General features: G+C 43.3%; 1 protein-coding gene across 1 annotated transcript in view; it reads right to left on the bottom strand.

Annotated features, from left to right (window-relative positions):
• ADAM19 (ADAM metallopeptidase domain 19) overlaps window positions 1–9,432 on the bottom strand; it is a 92,269-nt gene extending 82,837 nt beyond the window's left edge. Inside the window, exons 1-3 of the mRNA XM_010855285.1 lie at window positions 8,868–9,432; window positions 6,126–6,211; window positions 1,404–1,474 (exon numbers count right to left, since the gene is read on the bottom strand). Of these exons, the coding sequence (XP_010853587.1) occupies window positions 1,404–1,474; window positions 6,126–6,211; window positions 8,868–8,934 (224 nt within the window). The 5' untranslated portion in view covers window positions 8,935–9,432. The remainder of the gene's footprint in view (window positions 1–1,403; window positions 1,475–6,125; window positions 6,212–8,867) is intronic.
• Between the last annotated feature and the right edge of the window lie 12,021 nt (window positions 9,433–21,453).

Raw genomic sequence — 21,453 nt, forward strand, 5'->3', positions numbered from 1 at the left:
AGGGCTGGGACTGTACGAAACTGAAATAGGACCTGAGAGAGACTAAGAACACACCCTCTGAGAGACTTCCCTGCAAGACCAGAGGAAGACAATGCAAGGAGAAATCCCAGGCAGACAGGGCCTACGCTCTCGGCAAACACAGCCAGCCAGGTCTATTCCAGGGAAGTGGAACAGAGAGAACACATTCCTGGGCCGGTTTTACTTCAGGACGAAGGCACGAGGAAAGGACTGCTTTCACTCCAAGGAGGAAAGCAGCAAAAATGACTAAGATGCCCATTTTTCTGGCTTCCTAAAGGCCACCGCATCCTGGAGGCAAAGGAAAGACACGGATGAGCACTGCACACACTGCTCAAGTCATGCTTATAATGCACTTCCAACACCACGCATCCTCCTCCACAAGTGTCCAAAAAGCCCAAATTTGGAATAATTTATATTCTTGCTTTCCACCCAAGCTGAGCAGTCATTCCCATCCTTCTGGATATGGGAAGGTCCCTATCTATCCCTTTCTTGGCAGTGATGTGTGTGATTACTCATCTGCTTCCAGGGGACTGCACAGGCTGCCAAGAGGAGACAGGCAGTTCGCTGAGCCATGCAGCCTTATCTGCAAGGTCTGTGTGGCAGAATGTAAGCAGGACTGTTGATGAGGAGACAGCAGAAGCCTTCAGAGGGCCCTGGCCAAGTAAGGAAAGCTCTCCAGTGCCCAAAACAGACTGGGATTGGTCAAAAAATGGGCAACACATGCAGCCACGCCTTATGTCTATTTACCTGCTCAATAACATCAATCAAGATACAACTGTGCTTGACAGCAAATCAATGTGGAAATATTTCTGAGCGAGGCAGCCACCCAAGACAAATGAGGTTGGGGATATGGAAGAACCAGGCTGATGAAGCCAGGAGACTGCTGACCATGCCCTTATTGGCAGAAGCTCAGATGTAGCTGACCCAGAAGAGAAGGAGCAGTCAGGGTTTGAGCGTCAAATCCCCAAACACCCCACCTCGCCTCTCTCCTCTCTGCTGCTTTCCTCTCATCTCCTTCACTTCCTGCCATGCACTGTGCTGGAGCGAGTAAGACAGCTGCCCAAGTCCTCCAGCCCATCCCTTCCTTCGTGTCTCTCTGTTTCTCTCTCTCTCACACACACACACAGACAGTGAACCCTAAGAGGCCCCCAAAATTTCCCCAGCTTGAGGAAATTCAAGGAAGACGGTAAACAGTCCAGTAATTTCACAGCAAGTCAAGAGATGGTGGAAGTGCAGGCTTTGCAAAAATGCTCCCAATAAATGAACTACAGGTTGACAGCCTGGGTCACTTCATTAACTACTTCCTTCCAAGCCAGTGGCACCTGCGTCCGGCGCTGACACACAAGTGGGTTGTCTCATTTTAGACAAAGGAGAAGTCCACTTACTCATTCTTCTCCAGGTCCAGAATCAGCTCTCGCCCCTCAGCCATCACCCTGAGCTCCGCTTTGAGTGGATGCTAAAAGAAACAACGAAAGAATGTCAGTTCTGAAAAGCAGGCCGAGGCTCCCAGGGAGGAGGCAGAGGATCCAGCCAGAGCTCTGACATGGATGGAGCCACAGGAAGTGAATGAGAAAGGGTCAACTGCCTTTGCAGCCCAAATATGAAATAACTTCAGTCCCAGAAGGACCCACTTTCCTCCCCCATCTGCCTTCTCCTCAAAGACAAAGGAAAGAAACTCCAAGCCTAAATGTGGTGTAAGTGCCTGCATGCAGGCCTGGTAAAGGCAAACCCTAAGACACGCGATTCTGGACAGCAAATTTGAGTGGAGTCAGATCTGGGATCAAGTGTAGGTTTCAACACTACAGCCGTGGAATCAGACATGCTACTGAACCTCCCTACAGCTCAGCTTCATTTGTAAAACAGAAGTAATAGTCAACTTTGTGGGGATATTGTAAGGACTAAGTGACAAAGTAAACATAAGAATTTATTATAGTGCTTGGCACACAGGAAGCCCCTGTTACATGTTGACTGTTACTTAAGATACCAGGGAAAGCCTCTTCATCATGGACTCATTTTACAGTGGCTCTCAGTTTGGATACCCCTCAATCCTCTCAGAGGAGACAACTGGAAGAACCTCCAAGTAAGGATTTATAGGTCCAAAAGATACATTTTACACAAAAAATTTACTAAGAGCCAAAGTAGCTAGATACCCAGAATAGACCATTTAAGGTATCATATAAATGGTCGATAAGCATTAAAAACATGTTCAGCATCACTGGTAACTGCCCCCCACCCAAAAGTATTTTTTTAAGATATCTTTTAAAAAATCAAAGCAACAAAGATTAAAAAAAAACAAAAACATAAATCACAATGCAGCAGAGTATACTATAGAATGGGCACTCTCACACCCTACCTATGAGAATTTAAACTGATACCTGCTCACCAGAAAATAATCTGACAGTATGAACCAAGAGTTTAAAAATGTTTAGACCCTGAAACCCTATAGAAGATTCTATCTGAAGGGAACAAATGGAAACACAGGCAATGGTTTATACACAAGGATGCTCATTACTTACAATAATAACTAATGAAACAGAATCCAAATAATCCAAATGTAGGAGAATGGTTAAATAACCAATAATCCATTCATATGACAAAACATTAGACAGCCATTCAAAATTATGGCTTTCAATCATTTTTAGATTATCAAGAAAGTACACATGACAACGATTAAGCACAAAGGTTTAAAACATAACACTGTATGCTTTATTCATACATATTTTTATAAAGGGACAAAAGTAGAAATAAACCAAAAGGTTACCATAGTTGCTTCTCGTTAGTGAGTCATTTGTTGCTATTTAGTCACTCAGTCATGTCCTACTCTTCTGCAACCCCATGGACTGTAGCCCACCAGACTCCTTTGTCCATAGGATTTTCCAGGCAAGAATACTGGAGTGGGTTGACATTTCCTTCTCCAGGGGATCTTCCCGACCAAGGGATTGAACCTGCATCTCCTGCAGGTTGGGTTCTTTACCACTGAGCCACCAGAGAAGCTCAGTGAGATCATAATTCAATTTAATTTTATTTTGTGCACTTTCCCATGTTTTTATAATGGCCTTATTTTCAGAAATGGACTTTTAATCTCCTTTTATCTAATTACTGTGCAAAATTTCAAAGACATTAGAAATCCAAGTCACCATAAACTTTCATGCTTTAACAAAAGTTCAATTTAGCACAGCTGAACTTTTCTTAAAGGCAGAAATTATTTAATTAAAACAGGGTATTTACGTATTTAAACATTTTTAAAAGGATCGATTCTTCGGGTGTTTTAGATGCACATTCTCCAATTTGGGACCAAGGAACTGATAAACTCGTGAAGTCTCTTTCAATTCACATGAAGCTCTTGCTAGAGGAAAGCCTCTATCCCTTTTAAGGTCAGCCTCAAAACTTAGTTTTGGCATGTAGGAGCAAGTACGTCACCTGCTTTGCCACCTCTGGGGGGGCCTGCCTCTTCTAAGCACATTTCTCTTCTTATCAGCTTCAAACCCCATTTCCCATTAGGGTCCTGGGCATCCCTGAGGCTTTTGGCCACCAAGGGCTCTGATGTGGTCCGAACATTGTGATCTTGGATGCTTGTGCAACCCTGTCCTTTGCTTTGTTTTGCAAATTTATCCTACTCACTTCTCTTAAGGGACATGTCAAAAACACGGGAAGAGGAAGCGACAGGGATGTTTATGCAAAAACTTGCACTAAGATATTCACTTCTCAAAAAAAAAGAAAAAAAAAGAAATTCACTTCTCTATTTTCTGATGCCCGGATTCAGCTCTACCCATACCTATTTCTGGTTTGTTGCTTTACTCTGGGGAGTTATGGACCAAGGGCCCTGCCCAATCACATTAAGCATCAGGGACACAGTCCCAAGTGGGCACTTGAGGAAAACACACACAGCAATAGAGCTGTATCTATTCCCTTTTCCAAGAGGAAGGTGGCCTAGAGTCCACACACAAAGAAGGAAAGTTGACACAAATCAAACCACTGTCACTTCTCCCCCAAAGAGATACAAGTTGCAGCCTGAGTATGAATACTTAAGTGGCTAATCCAAAACTATTGCTCTCTAGTCTGGAAGATGCTCAGACACTGATATTTAATATGATGTTCCTGTTTCCAGGAGATGTTTCAACCAAACAATGAAACAGCACTACAAAGATTCATGTAGCTTCCCTGTCCAGATTTACTCAGACTTTTCTTTTGCAACTCTACTCTGTGCTAGGAAGGGGGGACATCACCTTTCCTAGGAAGTGAAGGGAGTTGACCCACTGTTTATACTTCCCCAGGGCAGGGTTTTAAATGCCTTTCTCTTTTGAGGTAGATTAAATAGATCTTCAGCTGTACAGGGTATTGGAAATCTATACTACATGTCTACATTCCCCTTAAGACATAGTATATGTATATTTAGTATGTAGTGTTCAACTAACATTTGCTAAATGAAGTAATTACGTGAATGAGAATAAGATGCCCGACTGAGACCTACCTCTCCTCTCCCTCTGACATTCATTCATTTGTTCAACAAATATTTACGGTGCCAGGCTAGTCCTACAAAGGACAATGACCTGGGCAGATCCTAGGCAGACAATGGCTGGGAACAAAGACAGGATCTGAGCTCCACTTTGTTTCTCAGGCCCTTCCTGAGGATGCCCGGCATCCCACATCTGGAGAGAACAGAGAGGCATCTATAAAAGTATCAGATCCATTCCTCGGACAATAATGGATAGGCTGGGATATCCAAGATCTTAATTTTTAAAAATAACCTGCCCTAGGATGTCCATCCATTAATTTGTCTAGACTTTTCCTGAAGCTATTTTCAGTCTCTCCTAGTTTTGGATGAAATGAACTCCATGCATTTATTATCTTTAGGATAAAATATTATTTGCTTTCATTTGTCCTAATATTTTTGCTGTAAGCTTCCTCCAAATTGAAGCACTTTTTGGACATGTCTGCATTCCTCCAGCCATAATTTCACAGATTCTGGGCATTTCTACTCTCCGTTTACCTTTCCAGACTCAAGGACTTCGAAGTCTGAAATCTTTCCTGACACTGCTCTCTCCTCTCTCTCCTACTATAATCTTGCTGTTATATGTTGCCCAATAAATCACTGACCATTTGAACCCAAAGCACTCTTATTAAGCACCCCTCCTCTCCAGTCCTCTTCCTTCTTATCCCCTCTAAGCTCTATTTTTTAAATGAGAAAACTGCGCTCAGAAAGTGAAAGGTCTGATAGCTGGTTATTGGCTCACAGCAAACACATCTTCCTTTCTAGTTCTTTCCTGTCTCACTTGAGCTATAAGAACCAGAACCAAAGACTATCCTAGATGCACAGGTCCTTCCTGCAAGAACGGGATAATGTTTTCTGTCTTATTCCCAATCCCCTCGATGAGGCCTATCCATTCTGCTGGTGTTGTGGCCCAAGGAGCCTACTGAATTTTAAGATTATTGGATTTTAAGACAGACTTAAGGTAGTACTAGGTCCCTGCATGTGTGCTCAGTTGTTCGGTCGTGTCCGACTCTTTGCAACCCCATGGACTGAAGCCCCTCAGGCTGCTCTGTCCATGGGATTTCCCAGGCAAGAATATTGGAGTGGGTTACCATTTCCTCCTCCAGGGGATCTTCCCGACGCAGGGATCAAGCTCACGTCTCCTTGCATTGGCAAGTGGATTCTTTACCACTGAATCACCTGGGAAGCCCTACCCTGCCTCTTATTTTAAAAATAGTTTGGATTGTCATTTTTCTCTCCAAGTATATCATCTCATTAATAAAGTGAACCACATATTATGCAGAGCAAAAAATACTAACGACATTTAATCAACCCCAATTGAGAGTCAGTGATTTTTGTGAAACATACTTGCATTTAGCTTATGCCAGCATTAACATGGATTTTCGTTTCCTCAACTACTGGCATCTGGAAGTGTTATAGTAGGTTGTCACACAGTAAAGGAAAGTCCCGTCGAGGATTTCCAAAACTGGAGTACACAGAGGACAGAGTGGGCCAGAAACAGAACTAATGGTGATAACCAGTAGCACCTCCAGAAAAGTTAAGTAGGTGACCCCCAAGCCTCACAGAACAGAGTTGTTAGCTTCTGCCTGTGAAAATGAGATGCTTTGAGTCTTACCTTTTCTCTCATGGGGCTTTCTGCAGTCTTCCACTGAGGTATTATCAGTTCATGCTGCAGCTGGGGGCTGCCTTCCCCACTTCCTCCTGCCAATACAGCAAACACGTCACTGGAATCCCAGACCTCTGTACCCTAGCTAAGCCAGGCATGCAGTGCCAACAGGGAAGACTCCACATTGGGGTGTTAGGAGACCTGTGGATTCCAGGCTCTTGGCACTTACTATGGGTCAGGCACTCTGCCAGGTGCTGATAATAGAGTGGTAGATCCGTGTATACTTCACTGGCTTACTTTCTAGAGATGGGAAGAGGATGACACAAATATTCTCATGTGGTACAACAGGGTCATAAAATAAAGAGACACTGAAGAGGGGGTACCTATTTTAGGATGATCTTCAAGGATAGCACTTAATTGAGACTTGAGGGACCGGAAAGAAGATGCAACGATCTAGGGGTCTAAGAGTGTCCGAGGAAAAAGGATCAGCAAGAGCAGAAACAGCTTGGCCTGTTTAAGGAATAAGCAGAAGTTAGAAGTAGCCAGAAATGAGCAAATGAGAGGGGAAATTGGCAGATATGGTCAGCAAGACAGATAGGGGGTCTGCTATCACAGAGGGGATGGAAAGTGTCTGGATTTTATTATAAATCCTGTGACTTGGAAGGCACTGGAGGGTTTAGACACAGAGCAACATGATCTGTATTCAGTTTGTGAAAGACCTTTCTGAAGGTTGGGTGGAGACTGAAAGGGTGGAAGTGCTGTAGGGGCAGGGGTGAGAGTAGAAGCGGGAAGGCAAGGATGGAGCCTTGCGGGGGGAGCCCTGGTCAGAGTTGCTGGTAACTCAGACTAGAATGACCTCAGTGGAGAGGAATGAAGTGTTTGGGTTCTGGGTATATCAGGAGGGCAAGCCCCTGGGTATTATTCACATTGTGCTTCAGTTTTCTCATCTGTAAAATAATACCCACCTGCCCACCTCACATCATTAATGGGGAGAGTTATTGTGAAAGTGCTTCCCGGTCCACAAAAGCATCATTGCTTTAACCTGAACTTCCTAAGGGCAAGGCTGCATTTGCATATCACTTCCTACTTTCCAAATAATTCTCACCACCCAGATCTCTGTACTCAGCACAACCCTGGAAGATAGGTAACAAGCTTCCTGTTTTTGAAGAAAAGGTGAACTGAAATCTGTTTGCGGACAGACTTGTTCTAGGCAGGGCAGACTTCAAACACTGGTTGCAGACAATCTTAATAAAGTGGTAATTGCTCAAGACCTAAGTAAATTAGTCTCTGGTAAGAATAGGCCACATCTATAGAACTTCTGAGGTCCTAAGTGAAGACTCCAAAAATCTATTCTTTCTAAATTAACCACATGAATCGCATAGAATATAATGAGTTACATAGAAGATGGCCATATTTGTTCTGTTACACTGGCCCAATGATGAGTAATTAACTTCCGTTTCAGATTACTGATATGATGCATTCTCAGTCAAAATATATCCTAAAAAAAAGTCATTAGACTACATTAGTGTCATCATATTAGTAAAAATGAGAAGCAGTGCATTCATTTACACATTTTCTGAGTGCCTAACCACAGGCCAAACACTATGCTAGATGTCAGATACTCACTGGGGAATCAGAAAGACAGTTTCTGCTCTAGCGGCTCTGATAAATCTAGATTCTTTGCAACAAAAAGGAATTATGATATTTAATAGAACATTTAAAGGAATGAAATGATCTTTATGATTGCAAAAATTATGGAAAGCTAGGCTCAGTAATAGAGAAATACAGTACAACTTAAGAAAAACTGTTCAAACCTTGGAAATAAAGCAAAAAGAGCAAATAGGATGTCCTTTCAATATCACATTTGGAGCATTGGTTAGCAGGCCTTTTCACAGATTAGTGAATTATCTAGGGAAATGTACCTTTGTTTGCCTTTATTTACTAGTAATTAAAGGCTACATACTCTGCGAAGATCTGTGTTAACTATAACTTTCAGTCTGGTAGAGATGCAAATGACCCCAGCGTAATAGACAGATAACTAAGAATTATGGTTGTTTGGTCCCATGGAGCACTGACCACTTTTGTATCTGTCCCAGTACAGGATTTCAACACTGTCTCCAATGCCCGTATCACTCCTCTTTCCTCTAGTGCTTTAAACTAGCTTTACCATTCTATTCACTGCCTCTCTGAAGAATCAGATCAATCTTTGCCAATCTTCCATCCTATATTTGTATGAGTCGTGTTTTTAACTTTCTGAAAATTGTACTTCTGCGATTTCTTGGCGGAATTTACAATCATTGAAACCATGTTGTTGGAGAATGTAACGATGTGGAAATGCTCATAAAGTGAAGTGGAATATGCAAGACACAAAACCGTACATATGGTATGGTTCCAATTTTATCCAAACGTATTTATAGGCACACACACAAAGACTGGAGAAAAGAGGAGAGACTCGGAAAGCAGCGGAAAAGCCAGAAAAACAGAGGAAAAGGAGAGAGAGGGAGGCAAGCCGGGGAGGGACCCACTGTTTTCTGCCTGCTCTGGATCTCCCGCATCTCCACCACCTCCCGGGGCGCACAACGTGGGAACAAAGCCGGGGCTCCTGGGCTAGAAGACAGCAGGGGCGCGGCTCCGAGTTGCTGCTGGGGGTCCCCAGGTCTCCCAGTCCACCCAGGTCCCCCAGTCCACCCACCTACAAAGCCCCCGTCACCCACCCCCACTCCCTCCGCTCCGCTCCGCTCCGCTACTTACTTCTCGTCCATCCAGGCAGGGCGAGCACCAGCAGGCAGAGCTGGGCGATGCCCACGCCCCGGGGCATGGTGGCAGCTGGCCCCTCGCGCAGTCAGCGCTCACCAGCACGCGGCCATGCCAGCCCCCTAACCAGGCCGCCGCGCTTCTGGAATCCACCGCGGTCGCCCAGCAGCTCCCAGCCCGCTCCCAGCCATTGACCGTTCGCTCCGCCCCTCAGCTCCACCGGGGGCTGGAGGAGGGGCAGGAGGAGGCTGGGTGGAAGCCAGAGCGACCCCTGAGCCTGGCGCGGGGGGGGGCAGGGGCTGGGGAAACTGCTCAGGTGTCGGCGATCAAGGGAGGGCGACTCGGAGCCCGAGGAAGGGTAGGGATTCTTCACGGTGGGCGCTGCCTGAGGAGGGTTGGGGGCTCGAGTTTGTAGGAATTAAACTGGACCTTTCTCTGCACAGCCCATTTTCTCTGTCCCACGCTGGGCTAGACGCCTTGGGTGTTGCTCAAGAGGCTGCTCACCAGCACCGGCCTACACTCTTGGAGGCAGGCTCCGAAAGAGTTAACCTGGCACAGAGAACTAAGTGCTACACGGAGTTGTTTTCTTAGCAGGACACAAATCAAGGATCCTTTCCATCTGACTGGGAGGAGCAGGGTGATGAAGAGAGGATTCCCAGAGGAGATGAGATCTGAGCTCCGGAGGAGGCGAAATGGAGCAGAAAACCCTAGATAGACGGACTAGGGCGGAAAAGCCCATGGGCTGAATTGGGGGAAACCGGCATTTGGGATGGTTAGCATTTAGGGGTTTGAAGGAAATTGGAGGGAGATGAGACTTGAAAATAATAATGACTGTCACTTACTGAAGGTTTGCTGTCTGCTAGAAGAAGAAAATAATAACTAAGACCGATACAGCATTTCCTAAGTTCCACCGTTCTCAGCACTTTACATATGTCAATTTATTTAATTAATCTAGAAGAATTACCTTTTATTGCCCTTTAAAATCTTCCAGGGACTTTGTATACATCGTATCTTTTCATTAGCCCAATAATCCCCTAAAGTAAGCACTAACAGTATCCTGGTTTAGAGATGAGAAAACCAAACCTGAGAGGCTAAGTAATTTACTCAAAGTCACACAGCTAAAGTCTGAGGCTGGATTCAAGTCCACATCTGAATAGTTCCAGAGCTTCTTACAGCACATCTTATTTTACAGATGAATAAACTGGGGGTTCCCAAGTGGCTCAGATGGTAAAGAATCTGCCTGCAATGCAGGAGACCGGAATTTGATCCCTGGGTCAGGAAGATCCCCTAGAGAAGGGAATGGCTACCCACTCCAGTATTCTTGCCTGGGGAATTCCATGGACAGAGGAGACTGGTGGGCTACAGTCCATGGGGTTGCAAAGAGTTGGACACAATTGTGCAACTAACACACAAACTGATAATCAGAAAAAAAAAAAAAAAAAACCTGTCTTGCCTAAGATCCCTGGCAAAGTCTGAGCCTCAGATCTGTTGTTATCTATTCCTTCCACTCTGTCTCCTTCAAACTCAGGGTTGTACAGCTAAAACAAGATGCTGTTTTGGGAAGGAAAAGGCATACCTGAAAATTAGTAGGTATGTCTATTGAAACCAGTGGGCATAAATAAAATATATTAGTCTGTTCATGCTGCCATAACCAAAAACTAAAGACTGAGTGACTTGAAAACAGGAGGTTATTTTTCTATAGTTTTGAGATTACGGTGTTGGCTTGGTTGGGTTTCATATAAGGCCTCTCTTACCAGCTTATAGGTGGCTGCCTTCTTGCTGTGGCTTCACATGACCTCTTCTCTACTTGTTTGGAGAAAGCAAGCTCTGCTGTCTTCTGCTTCTTAAGGACACTAATGCCATCAGACAGAGCCCTACTCTTATGATCTTCTTTAATTTTTACTACCTCTTTATAGACTCAATCTCCAAATACAGTCACACAGCATTTGAGTGGTTAGGGCTTCAACATATGAATTTGGGGACATAGTTTAGTCTGTAACATTCTATTCTGTGGTCCCCAAAATTCATGTCCTTCTCACAAGTATCAACTGGAAAAAAATGCACAATACGAGAGTTGTGAGTTAAGTTTTATTTGGGACAAAATGAGGACTATAGCCTGGGAGACAGCATTTCAGGTAGCTCTGAAGAGCTGCTCCAAAGAAAGGGCAGGTCAGAATTACATATGATTTTAGGGAAGGGTGGGGGAGGGGTGGTGTGCATGCAGTCAAGCACACATTTTGAGAGATGCTTGCTGCTAGTCACGAGGAGCAAATGTCACCTTAATGATTTTAGTGCTTTTGTAGATATGAGGAGATGCAAGAATCTGAGCTCATAAAATCTTCTCCTAAAAATATCTAACTATCTCTCTAAAGGCCTGTTCTGCCAGTTTTTCGCAGAGCACAGAGTGCCTCATTCTTGGTCTCCACCCTTACCTCCTTTCAGGGAGTGCTGAAGGTCAGCTGCTGCAGTGGCTAGTGACTTGTGTGCACGTGTGCTCAGTCGTTTCAGTGGTGTCCAACTCTTTGCGATCCCATGGACTGTAGCCTGCTAGGCTCCTCCGTCGATGCAATTCTCCAGGCAAGAATACTGGAGTGGGTTGCTGTGCCCTCCTCTAGGGGATCTTCCTGACCCAGGGATTGAACTTGCATTTCCTGCACTGCAGGCAGATTCGTTACCACTGAGCCACAGGGGAAGCCCAGCTAGTGACTTACTTCATTCTTATAGAGGGAAATGGCAATTGGTAGTTGATACATGCAAAATACATTTATCCCATCCCAGCAACACCAAAAGATTTGACCCATTCCAGCATCAGTTCCAAGCCCAACGTTTCATCTAAATATCATCTAAATCAAGTATGGGGTGACTCAAGGTATGATTCATCCTGAGAAAAAAATTCTTCTCCATCTGTGAACCTGTGAAACCAGACAAGTTATATACTTCCAAAATACAGGTTAGGAGGACTTTCTCATTCCAAAAGAGAGAAAGAAGAAAGGAGTCTCAGGCAAGTCCAAAACCTAGCAAGGCAGATTCCATTAGATATTTTTTTATTTAAATTTATTTATTTTGATTACACTGGGTCTTTGTTGCTGCCTGCGGGCTTTCTCTAGCTGTGGTGAGCAGGGGCTACTCTTTGTTCTGGTGCACAGACTCTAAACCAACAGGCTTCAGTAGGTACAGCTCACAGGCTCTAGAGCATGGACTCAGTAGTTGTGGCCCAGGTACTTTGTTACCTCGAGACATGGGGAATCTTCCCAGACCAGGGATCGAACCCATGTGCCCCTGCACTGGCAGGTGGATTCTTATCCACTGCATCACCAGGGAAGTCCCCACTAGATCTTAAAGCTCTAGACTAATCCTCTGGCAGGATTTCTGCCTTCCCAGCCCCCTGGGGCACTAGTGTCAACCCCACAGCCCAAGGCAGTGGCCCTGCCCCCTGTGCTCTGGGCAGCAGCCCCACCCTGTGCCTCCCTTGAGGTACTGAGCAGGGGAGGACTGGCTCCCTGAAACCAAGAGGGTGTCCCATACTCTGAAACCAAGAAAGAAATAGCCTTTGCCCTCTGGGAATGTATGCTCTATAAATAGTGAGAATGGCAGTCCTGATGCTCTCTGAATCACCTTCAGGTTGTTCTCCCCTTTTCTTAAAGGACAAAACATATTCACAACCAAATAGCTGTATTGGCCTGTCCTATGGGTCCCAGCAGTTCAAAAGCCCTCGTGTTATCTCTGTTCTCCTTGGTCCAAACTGGCAGTGTCTCTGCTAGCATAAGCACATCTCTATTTCTGGTAGCTGCAGAGATGGCTGATAAATGGCTTGAGTCATCTCTGTATAGAGTGTGTCCAGCCACACTCTCTGTATCCTCTCTAGAACATGTGTTCTCCTTTTTGGCAATGTTGGGCTGAGAATTTTCCAAATCTTCAAGCTTTGGCTCCTTGTTGCTTAGATTCCCTTCAGTTTATCTCCCTCCTCTTGTATTTCACTGTGGGCAACAAGGAGAAACCAGGTCACACCTTGACTACTTCTGCTCAGGAATCTCCTTTGCCAAATATCCAAGTTCATCGCTTGGAATTTCTACTTTTGCTGCTGAAAGCTCAGCTTCTCTGTACATGGGTGCCGAGTCAAATCTCAGAGACAGAGTTTTGGGTGAATGAAAAAAGGATAGCTTTATTGCTTTGCTAGGCAAAGGGGACACAGTCGGCTAATGCCCTCAAAAACATGTGTCCCAACCTGGGAAAGATAGTGAGACGTTTTATTATAATAATTGTTCAAAGAGGGCGTGATCAGCTTGTGGACATTCTTCTGATGGGTTAGCAATGAGGTAAGTGGGAGTCAGCATCAACCTTCAGGTCCAACTAGTCTAGGGTCTATATGCTTGTGGGCAGCATACCATTAACTTCTCCCACCTGGAGGGGGTTTCAGTATATGCAAAATAGCTCAAAGATATTGCTGTGTGTATACCTTGATGGGAAACAGGACCTTGCCCAAAGGCTGCTCTTGGCTGTTTGTTTCTCCCTGGTCTGGCATCCCCGTGTGTGCATGCTAAGTCACTTCAGTCATGTCTGACTCTTTACAACCTCAGGGACTGTAGCCCACCAGGCTCCTCTGTCCGTGGGATTCTTCAGACAAGAATACTGGAGTGGGTTGCCGTGCCCTCCTCTAGGGTATCTTCCCAACCCTGGGATGAAGCCGGTGTCTCTTATGTCTCCTGCATTAGCAGGCAGGTTCTTTACCACTAGCACCGCCTGGAAGGCCCTGGCATCCCCTCCCTTCCCTAACAACTGCTTGAATCTGCCCACTGGAACTCAGGGGAAGTCATGAGGCTGAATGAAGGTTGTTTCCTATAATCAAAGAAATAGGGTTCCAGAAAGGCCTTGTGCACAGAAGCCCCATTGGGCCCTGCACGATGTCACTTTCCACAAAACAGTAGGACACAATTCAACCAAGTTCTCTGTCAATTTATAACAAGGATCACTTTTATTTAGTTTTCAATAACATGTCCTACCTTTCCATCTGGGACCTCACCAGAATCACCTTTAACATTCATAGCTCTATCAATGGTTTCTTCATAATATGTGTCTTCTCGAAAATGATAGTCACTTTCTTTGTAGTACTTCTGTTTTCTTCCTGAACACTCACCAGAATTGCCTTTAACATCACATTTCTACCAACAGCCCCTTCAAGGCAATCTAGGTTGTTTGCAGCATGGACCTCTAAGCTTATCCAGCTTTTACCTAGTACCCAGTTTCAAAGTCACTTCTACATTTTTAGGCATTTGTTATTGCAGGACCCCACTTCTTGGTACCAAAATCTGTATTAGTCTCCAGGGCTTTGCACAATTGAATACCATTGACAGGGGGTGGTTTAAACAACAGAAATTAATTTCCTCAGTTCTAGAGGCTGGAAGTCCAAGATCAAGGTGTTAACAGGGTTGTTTTCTGGTGAGACTTCATTTCCTGGCTCCTAGACAGTTGCCTTATTGCTGTATCTTCACATGGCCTCTTCTCTGTGTGAGCATGCGGAGAGAGAAGCTCTAATCTTCCTCTTATGAAGACACTAATCCTATCCGATCAGGTATAGCCTCATTTAACCTCACTACCTCATTATAGGCCCTGTTTCCAATACAGTCACACTGGGGGTTAGGGCTTCATCCTATGAATGGGGGTGGGGAGGATACAGTTTAGTCCAGAACCGGGGCTCTAGCCCTAGAAACATGACACTAGAATTCTAGACCCAGCTCTCTCCAACCAACTCTGTGACTCTGGGTAGGTCTTCTGGATACTTCTCCTTTCTGGGCCTGAGTTTCTGACAAATAGCCCAGTGGTAATAGTCACCCCAGTCCATCTCACTCAGGACCTAGGAGAAGTTACTGAGATAATGGTAGTGAAAGTGCTGTGCCAGGTAAAAAATGCTAAAGGATCAAGTCTAACTCATTCTGTGGACAGTCTACTTGCAAAAGGCATCCAAGCTCCATACCTGAAATTTGCTCCCATTTCCTGACCCTCAGTTGATCAATATTTCATCAGCGTAGGTACCTGAAAATTGGGAAGTAGCTCACGAGAGAAAAAGTTTGGTGGTCTCTGCACTGACCAAAAAATAAGAAATTTCCAATTCTGTCCCTCATCTACCCCCTTCCACACTTATATAGAGAAACAAACATATACACATCAACTTTTGACCCCCCCATAAGACTTTCCATTTATTTATAAAGAATGTGTTTGTTATTTATAAAGAATACTACATCTCTACCTAATCTTTAAAATATTCATGCCATTTAACCTAGTAATTACATTTCTGGGAAACTAGCCTAAAAAAATAATCTGTGATTTATGGACTAGAATGTTAATAGTAGTGTTATTTATAATAGTGAAAATATTGGAAACAACCTAAATATCCAACTGTGACGGGACAGTTAATAAATTATAGAATATTTGTATGATGGGTTACTATGTAGCCACTTAGAAAAGTGTTTGCAAAGAGTTTATGCTTTAAGCGAAAAAGTTATGTTTAAGTGAAAAAAAAAAACAAAACAAAACAGTGTCCAAAATTACAAATATAAGTCTGATCTCAGCTATGTAAATGAAAAAGGTTTTAAAAAGACTAGAAGGAAATGTGCCAAAATGGTAGTGGCAGTTACCTCTGGATGGTGAGACTATGGAAGGATGAAGGGTTTTTTGTTTGGTTTGGTTTTGGGGGGTTTTGTTCGTCATTTTTTGTTTTTGTTTCGCCCCTTCTATTTTCTACAATACTTATGTACTTACTGTGTAACTTTAGCAGTAGGGGTGGGTGGATAAATGATAAACACAGGAAAGAAACACAAAAGGAATAATGGTTCATCTTGGTGTCTTATTAAGAGAGTTTTGCATACTTGACCTCTCTACACAAGCTTGACTCTCTCCTCTGATGTTAGGGAAACTGAGGCACAGTGAGACTCACTAGTTCCAGATTTCAGGAGTCCAGGTAAACCAGGTCACTGTACCTTTGAGCTACAGTAAAAGCACAATATCATAGTTAGAATGTGGCCACGCTTCCATGGCTTAAATCCCTTTTCTTTTCTTTAGCAGCTGTGTGACCATAGGCAAATAAACTTTTCTGTGACTTTGTTGCCTCATCTATAAAAGATGCTAACAATGATAGTTCCTAAACGATAGAATTTTTGTGAGGCTGAAATGGGTGCTTAGACTAGTACCTCTCACATAGTAAGCAGTTAACACATGCTAATTTTAATTATTCTCATTCTACTGTTAATAATGTGGGGGTGGGGACCATACTCATAATGTTTAGCTTGTGCTTTTAGTTGTATAATGTGTGAAGAATTTAATTATATACTGATTCCTTAATTATTATCAAAGATAATTATCATATTATGCTGTATTAATAATTGTCTTTTTCTCACCCCACATCCACTACATTGTGAGTACCTTGTGAACAGGAGCTGGACTTTTTCCTTCTCTCATCCACATTTGGAAGACAGACAATAAATGTTTAAGTTAATTATAAATTAAATGTGTGTGTTAGTTGCTCAGTTGTGTCTGACTCTTTGCAACCCCATGGACTATAGCCTACCAGGGTCCTCTGTCCATGGAGTTCTCCAGGCAAGAATACTGGAGTAAATTGCCATTCCCTTCTCCAATAAATTAAATAACTAATAATAATTCTTTTACTCTGGTTCAGGACAAACTTCCAAGGTGTTCATGGAAGAACTGTCATCATGGGCCCTTACTGTGAAAATAATGTTGGCCCTATGATAGCTTTCCTTTGTAAACCATTTCCCAGCAACTTTTTTTTTAAGTTCAGTTTATTCTAGTATTATTTACATACATTAACATTCTCCTTTTTTTTGTTTTTAGTACACATGGCTATTAGCTTTGACAAATGCATATAATCTAATAACCACTTCCACAATCAAGATCACACTCCTGTCTCCTGTCACTTCTAACCCCTGGCAATCACTGATCTGTTTTATGCTCCTATGTGCATATGTGCTAAGTCGTTTCAGTCATGTCCAACTCTTTGTGACCCTATGGACAGTAGCTAACCAGGCTTCTCTGTCCATGGGATTCTCCAGGCAAGAATACTGGAGTGGGTTGCCATGCCATCCTCCAGGGGATCTTCATGACTCAAGGATCGAACCCCCATCTCTAATGTCTCCTGCATTGGCAGGCGGGTTCTTTACCACTAGCACCACCTGAGAAGCCATGTCCTTATAGTGTTGCCTTTTCTAGAATGTTCTATAAATGGAACCATACAGAATGTAGCCTTTGGAGTCTGGCTTCTTTCACTGAGCATAATGCATTTAAGATTCAGCCATAATGTTACACATATTAGTACTTCTTTTTTTTTTTTAAGCCTCACTGCTTGTGAGATCTTAGTTTCCCAACCAGGTATTGAACCGAGGCCCATGACAGTGAAAGCTCCAAACAAGGTTTTCATCTCTAATTTTGAGTTTTTACCCACAGAAAATGCAAATATCCCCCTAACCTGTAGGAAACCCATAAAGTTCTCAGACTCACTTACTTAACCAACAGCATTTACTATATGCCCTTTGCAAGGGCTTCCCTGGTGGCTCAGAGGGTAAAGCACCTGCCTGCAATACAGGAGACCTGGATTCGATCTCTGGGTCAGGAAGATCCCCTGGAGAAGGAAATGGCAACCCACTCCATACTCTTGCCTGGAAAATCCCATGGACAGAGAAGCCTGGTAGACTACAGTCCATGGGGTCGCAAAGAGTCGGATATGACTGAGAGACTTCACTTTCTTTCACTTTCACCAAAACAAAGATTTCTAAGATAGAGAGAGAGAAGTCTCTCTTTCTATGGTTTTTCCTGTGGTCATGTATGGATGGTTTTTCCTGTGGTCATGTATGGATGTGAGAGTTGGACTGTGAAGAAGGCTGAGCGCCGAAGAATTGATGCTTTTGAACTGTGGTGTTGGAGAAGACTCTTGAGAGTCCCTTGGACTGCAAGGAGATCCAACCAGTCCATTCTGAAGGAGATCAGCCCTGGGATTTCTTTGGAAGGAATGATGCTGAAGCTGAAACTCCAGTACTTTGGCCACCTCATGTGAAGAGTTGACTCACTGGAAAAGACTCTGATGCTGAGAGGGATTGCGGGCAGGAGGAGAAGGGGACGACAGAGGATGAGATGGCTGGATGGCATCACTGACTCGATGGACGTGAGTGTGAGTGAACTCCGGGAGTTGGTGATGGACAGGGAGGCCTGGCATACTGTGATTCATGGGGTCGCAAAGAGTCGGACACGACTGAGCGACTGATCTGATCTGATCTGATCATGTATTAAGCACCTCAAATGGTGCTGAGCACAGTACCTATATTATCTCATGCAGTTCTTATGACAGTCCCATGAGAGATTTTAGGGTAAACCATATGGTATTGTTGATTTTGAAGGTCATAAAGAATCAAATGTTGGCAGTATAACATGGTTCAACCTGAAGTGTGCTCTGCTGTGCTTAGTTGCTCAGTTGTATCCAACTCTTTGCGACCCTATGGACTGTAGCCCGCCAGGCCCCTCTATCCATGGGGATTCTCCAGGCAAGAACACTGGAGTGGGTTGGACATGACTGAGTGACTGAACTGAACTGATATGATTTCATTTTCTCTCTTAGCATATCAGTTATCTTTTTTTTTTTTTTTTTTTTTACTGGTTGCTCTAGAGTTTGCCATACACATATACAGCTAATTCAGGTCTACTTTCAAATAACACTATACCACTTCATAGGTAGCGTGAGTACATTATAATAACAAAGTAATACTAACTCTTCCCTTGTATCACTGCTTTCATTCATTTCAATTACATGTAAGTATATGTATATATATATAATGTATGTGTATAAACACACACAGTCAGTCAGTTCAGTCACTTAGTTCTGTCTGACTCTTTGCGACCCTATGGACTGCAGCACGCCAGGCCTCCCTGTCCATCACCAACTCCCAGAGTTTACTCAAACTCATGTCCATTGAGCTGGTGATGCCATCCAACCATCTCATTCCCTCTCATCCCCTTCTCTTCCCACCTTCAATCTTTCCCAGCATCAAAGGGTCTTTTCAAATGAGTCAGCTCTTTGCATCAGGTGGCCAAAGTATTGGAGTTTCAGCTTCAACATCAGTTCTTCCAATGAATATTCAGGACTGATTTCCTTTAGGAGGGATTGGTTGGATCTCCTTGTGGTCCAAGGGACTCTTGAGAGTCTTCTCCAACACCACAGTTCAAAAGCATCAATTCTCTGGCACTTAGCTTTCTTTACAGTCCAACTCTCACATCCATACATGACTACTGGAAAAACCATAGCCTTGACTAGATGGACCTTTATTGGCAAAGTAATGTCTCTGCTTTTAAATATGCTGTCTAGGTTGGTCATAAGTTTTTTTCAAATGAGTAAGTGTCTTTTAATTTCATGGCTGCAGTCATGATCTGCAGTGGTTTTGGAGCCCCCAAAATAAAGTCTTTCACTGTTTCCACTGTTTCCCCATCTATTTCCCATGAAGTGATGGGACCAGATGCCATGATCTTAGTTTTCTGAATGTTGAGCTTTAAGCCAACTTTTTTACTCTCTTCTTTCACTTTGATCAAGAGGCTCTTTAGTTCTTCTTCGCTTTCTGCCATAAGGGTGGTATCATCTGCATATCTGAGGTTATTGATATTTCTCCCGGCAATCTTAATTCTACCTTGTGTTTCATGCAGCCCAGCGTTTCTCATGATGTACTCTGCACATAAGTTAAATAAGCAGGGTGACAGTATACAGCCTTGACATACTCTTTTCCCTATGTGGAATGTTAGGTCCATGAATCACGACAAATTGGAAGTGGTTAAACAGGAGACTACAAGAGTGAACATCCATATTTTAGGAATCAGTGAACTAAAATGGCCTGGAATGGGTGAATTTAACTTAGATGACCATTATATCTACTACTATGGGCAGGAATCCCTTAGAAAAAACGGAGTAGCCATCATAGTCAACAAAAGAGTCCAAAATGCAGTACTTGGATGCAATCTCAAAAATGACAGAATGATTTCTGTTCGTTTCCAAGGCATACCATTCAATATCATGGTTATCCAAGTCTATGCCCCAACCAGTAATGCTGAAGAAGCTGAAGTTGAATGGTTCTATGACGACCTACAAGACCTTCTAGAACTAACACCCAAAAAAGATGTCCTTTTCATTCTAGGGGACTGGAATGCAAAAGTAAGAAGTCAATAAACACCTGGAATGATAGGCAAATTAGGTCTTGGAGTACAGAATGAAGCAGGATAAAGGCTAATAAAGTTTTGCCAAGAGAACACACTGGTCATAGCAAACACCCTCTTCCAACAACACAAGAGAAGACTCTATACATGGACATCACCAGGTGGTCAATACCAAAATCAGATTGATTATATTCTTTGCAGCCAAAGATGGAGAAGCTCTATACAGTCAGCCAAAACAAGACCGGGAGCTGACTGTGCTCAGATCCTGAACTCCTTATTGCCAAATTCAGACTTAAATTGAAGAAAGTAGGGAAAACCACTAGACCATTCAGGTGTGACCTAAATGAAATCCCTTACAATTATACAGTGGAAGTGAAAAATAGATTCAAGAGATTAGATCTGATAGACAGAGTGCCTGATGAACTATGGACAGAGGTTTGTGACATTGTACAGAAGAGAGGGATCAAGACCATCCACAAGAGAAAGAAATGCAAAAAGGCAAAATGGTTGTCTGAGGAGGTCTTACAAATAGCTGTTAAAAGAAGAGAAGTGAAAAGCAAAGGAGAAAAGTAAAGATACACATACACCCACACACATATGCTGATGTTGCTGATGTTTTGTTCTCAGATTATATTGATGCTGAAGCACGTTCTGAGAGCCACTGTATTTGGATGTCACTGAAAGGAACTGTAATTATCCTTTTGCCTCATTTACAATTTTTGGATAATTTTTCTCAATAGTTATCAACATTACAAAACCATAACATTAAGAATAGACAGAATACTCTTTAACACAAATCATACCATTAATTTTTTTTTTTGGATATGTCTCCTAATGCAAAAGATATAAAAACAAAAATGAACAAATGGTGCCTAGTTAAACTTAAAAACTTTTGCACAGGAAAGGAAACCATCGACAAATGAAAACACAACCTATACAATGAGAGAAAATATTTGCAAATAAAATGGCCAATAAGGGATTTATATCCAAAATACAAGCACCGCTCATACAACTCAACATCACATACAACTCAACATCAAAAATACAACCTGGGACTTCCATGGTGGTCAAGTGGTTAAGAATCCATCTGCCAATGGAGAGGACACAGGTTCAATTCCTGATTCAGGAAGATTCCACGTGCTGTGGAGCAAGTAAGCCCGTGCACCACAAGTACTGAGCCGGCGCTCTAGAGCCAGTGAGCCACAACTATTGAAGCCTGCTTGTCTAGAGCCTGTGCTCTGCAACAAGAGAAGCCACCACAATGGGAAGCCTGTGCACCGCAATGCAGAGTAGCCCCTGATCTCCACAGTGCTCAGCAAGGAAGATCCAGCACAGCCATAAGTGAATAAAGAAAAAGAAATCAATAAGCCTTCCCATCACCAAT

This window comes from Bison bison, unplaced genomic scaffold, assembly GCF_000754665.1.
Source record: "Bison bison bison isolate TAMUID 2011002044 unplaced genomic scaffold, Bison_UMD1.0 scf7180017864363, whole genome shotgun sequence".
Taxonomy (NCBI): domain Eukaryota; kingdom Metazoa; phylum Chordata; class Mammalia; order Artiodactyla; family Bovidae; genus Bison; species Bison bison.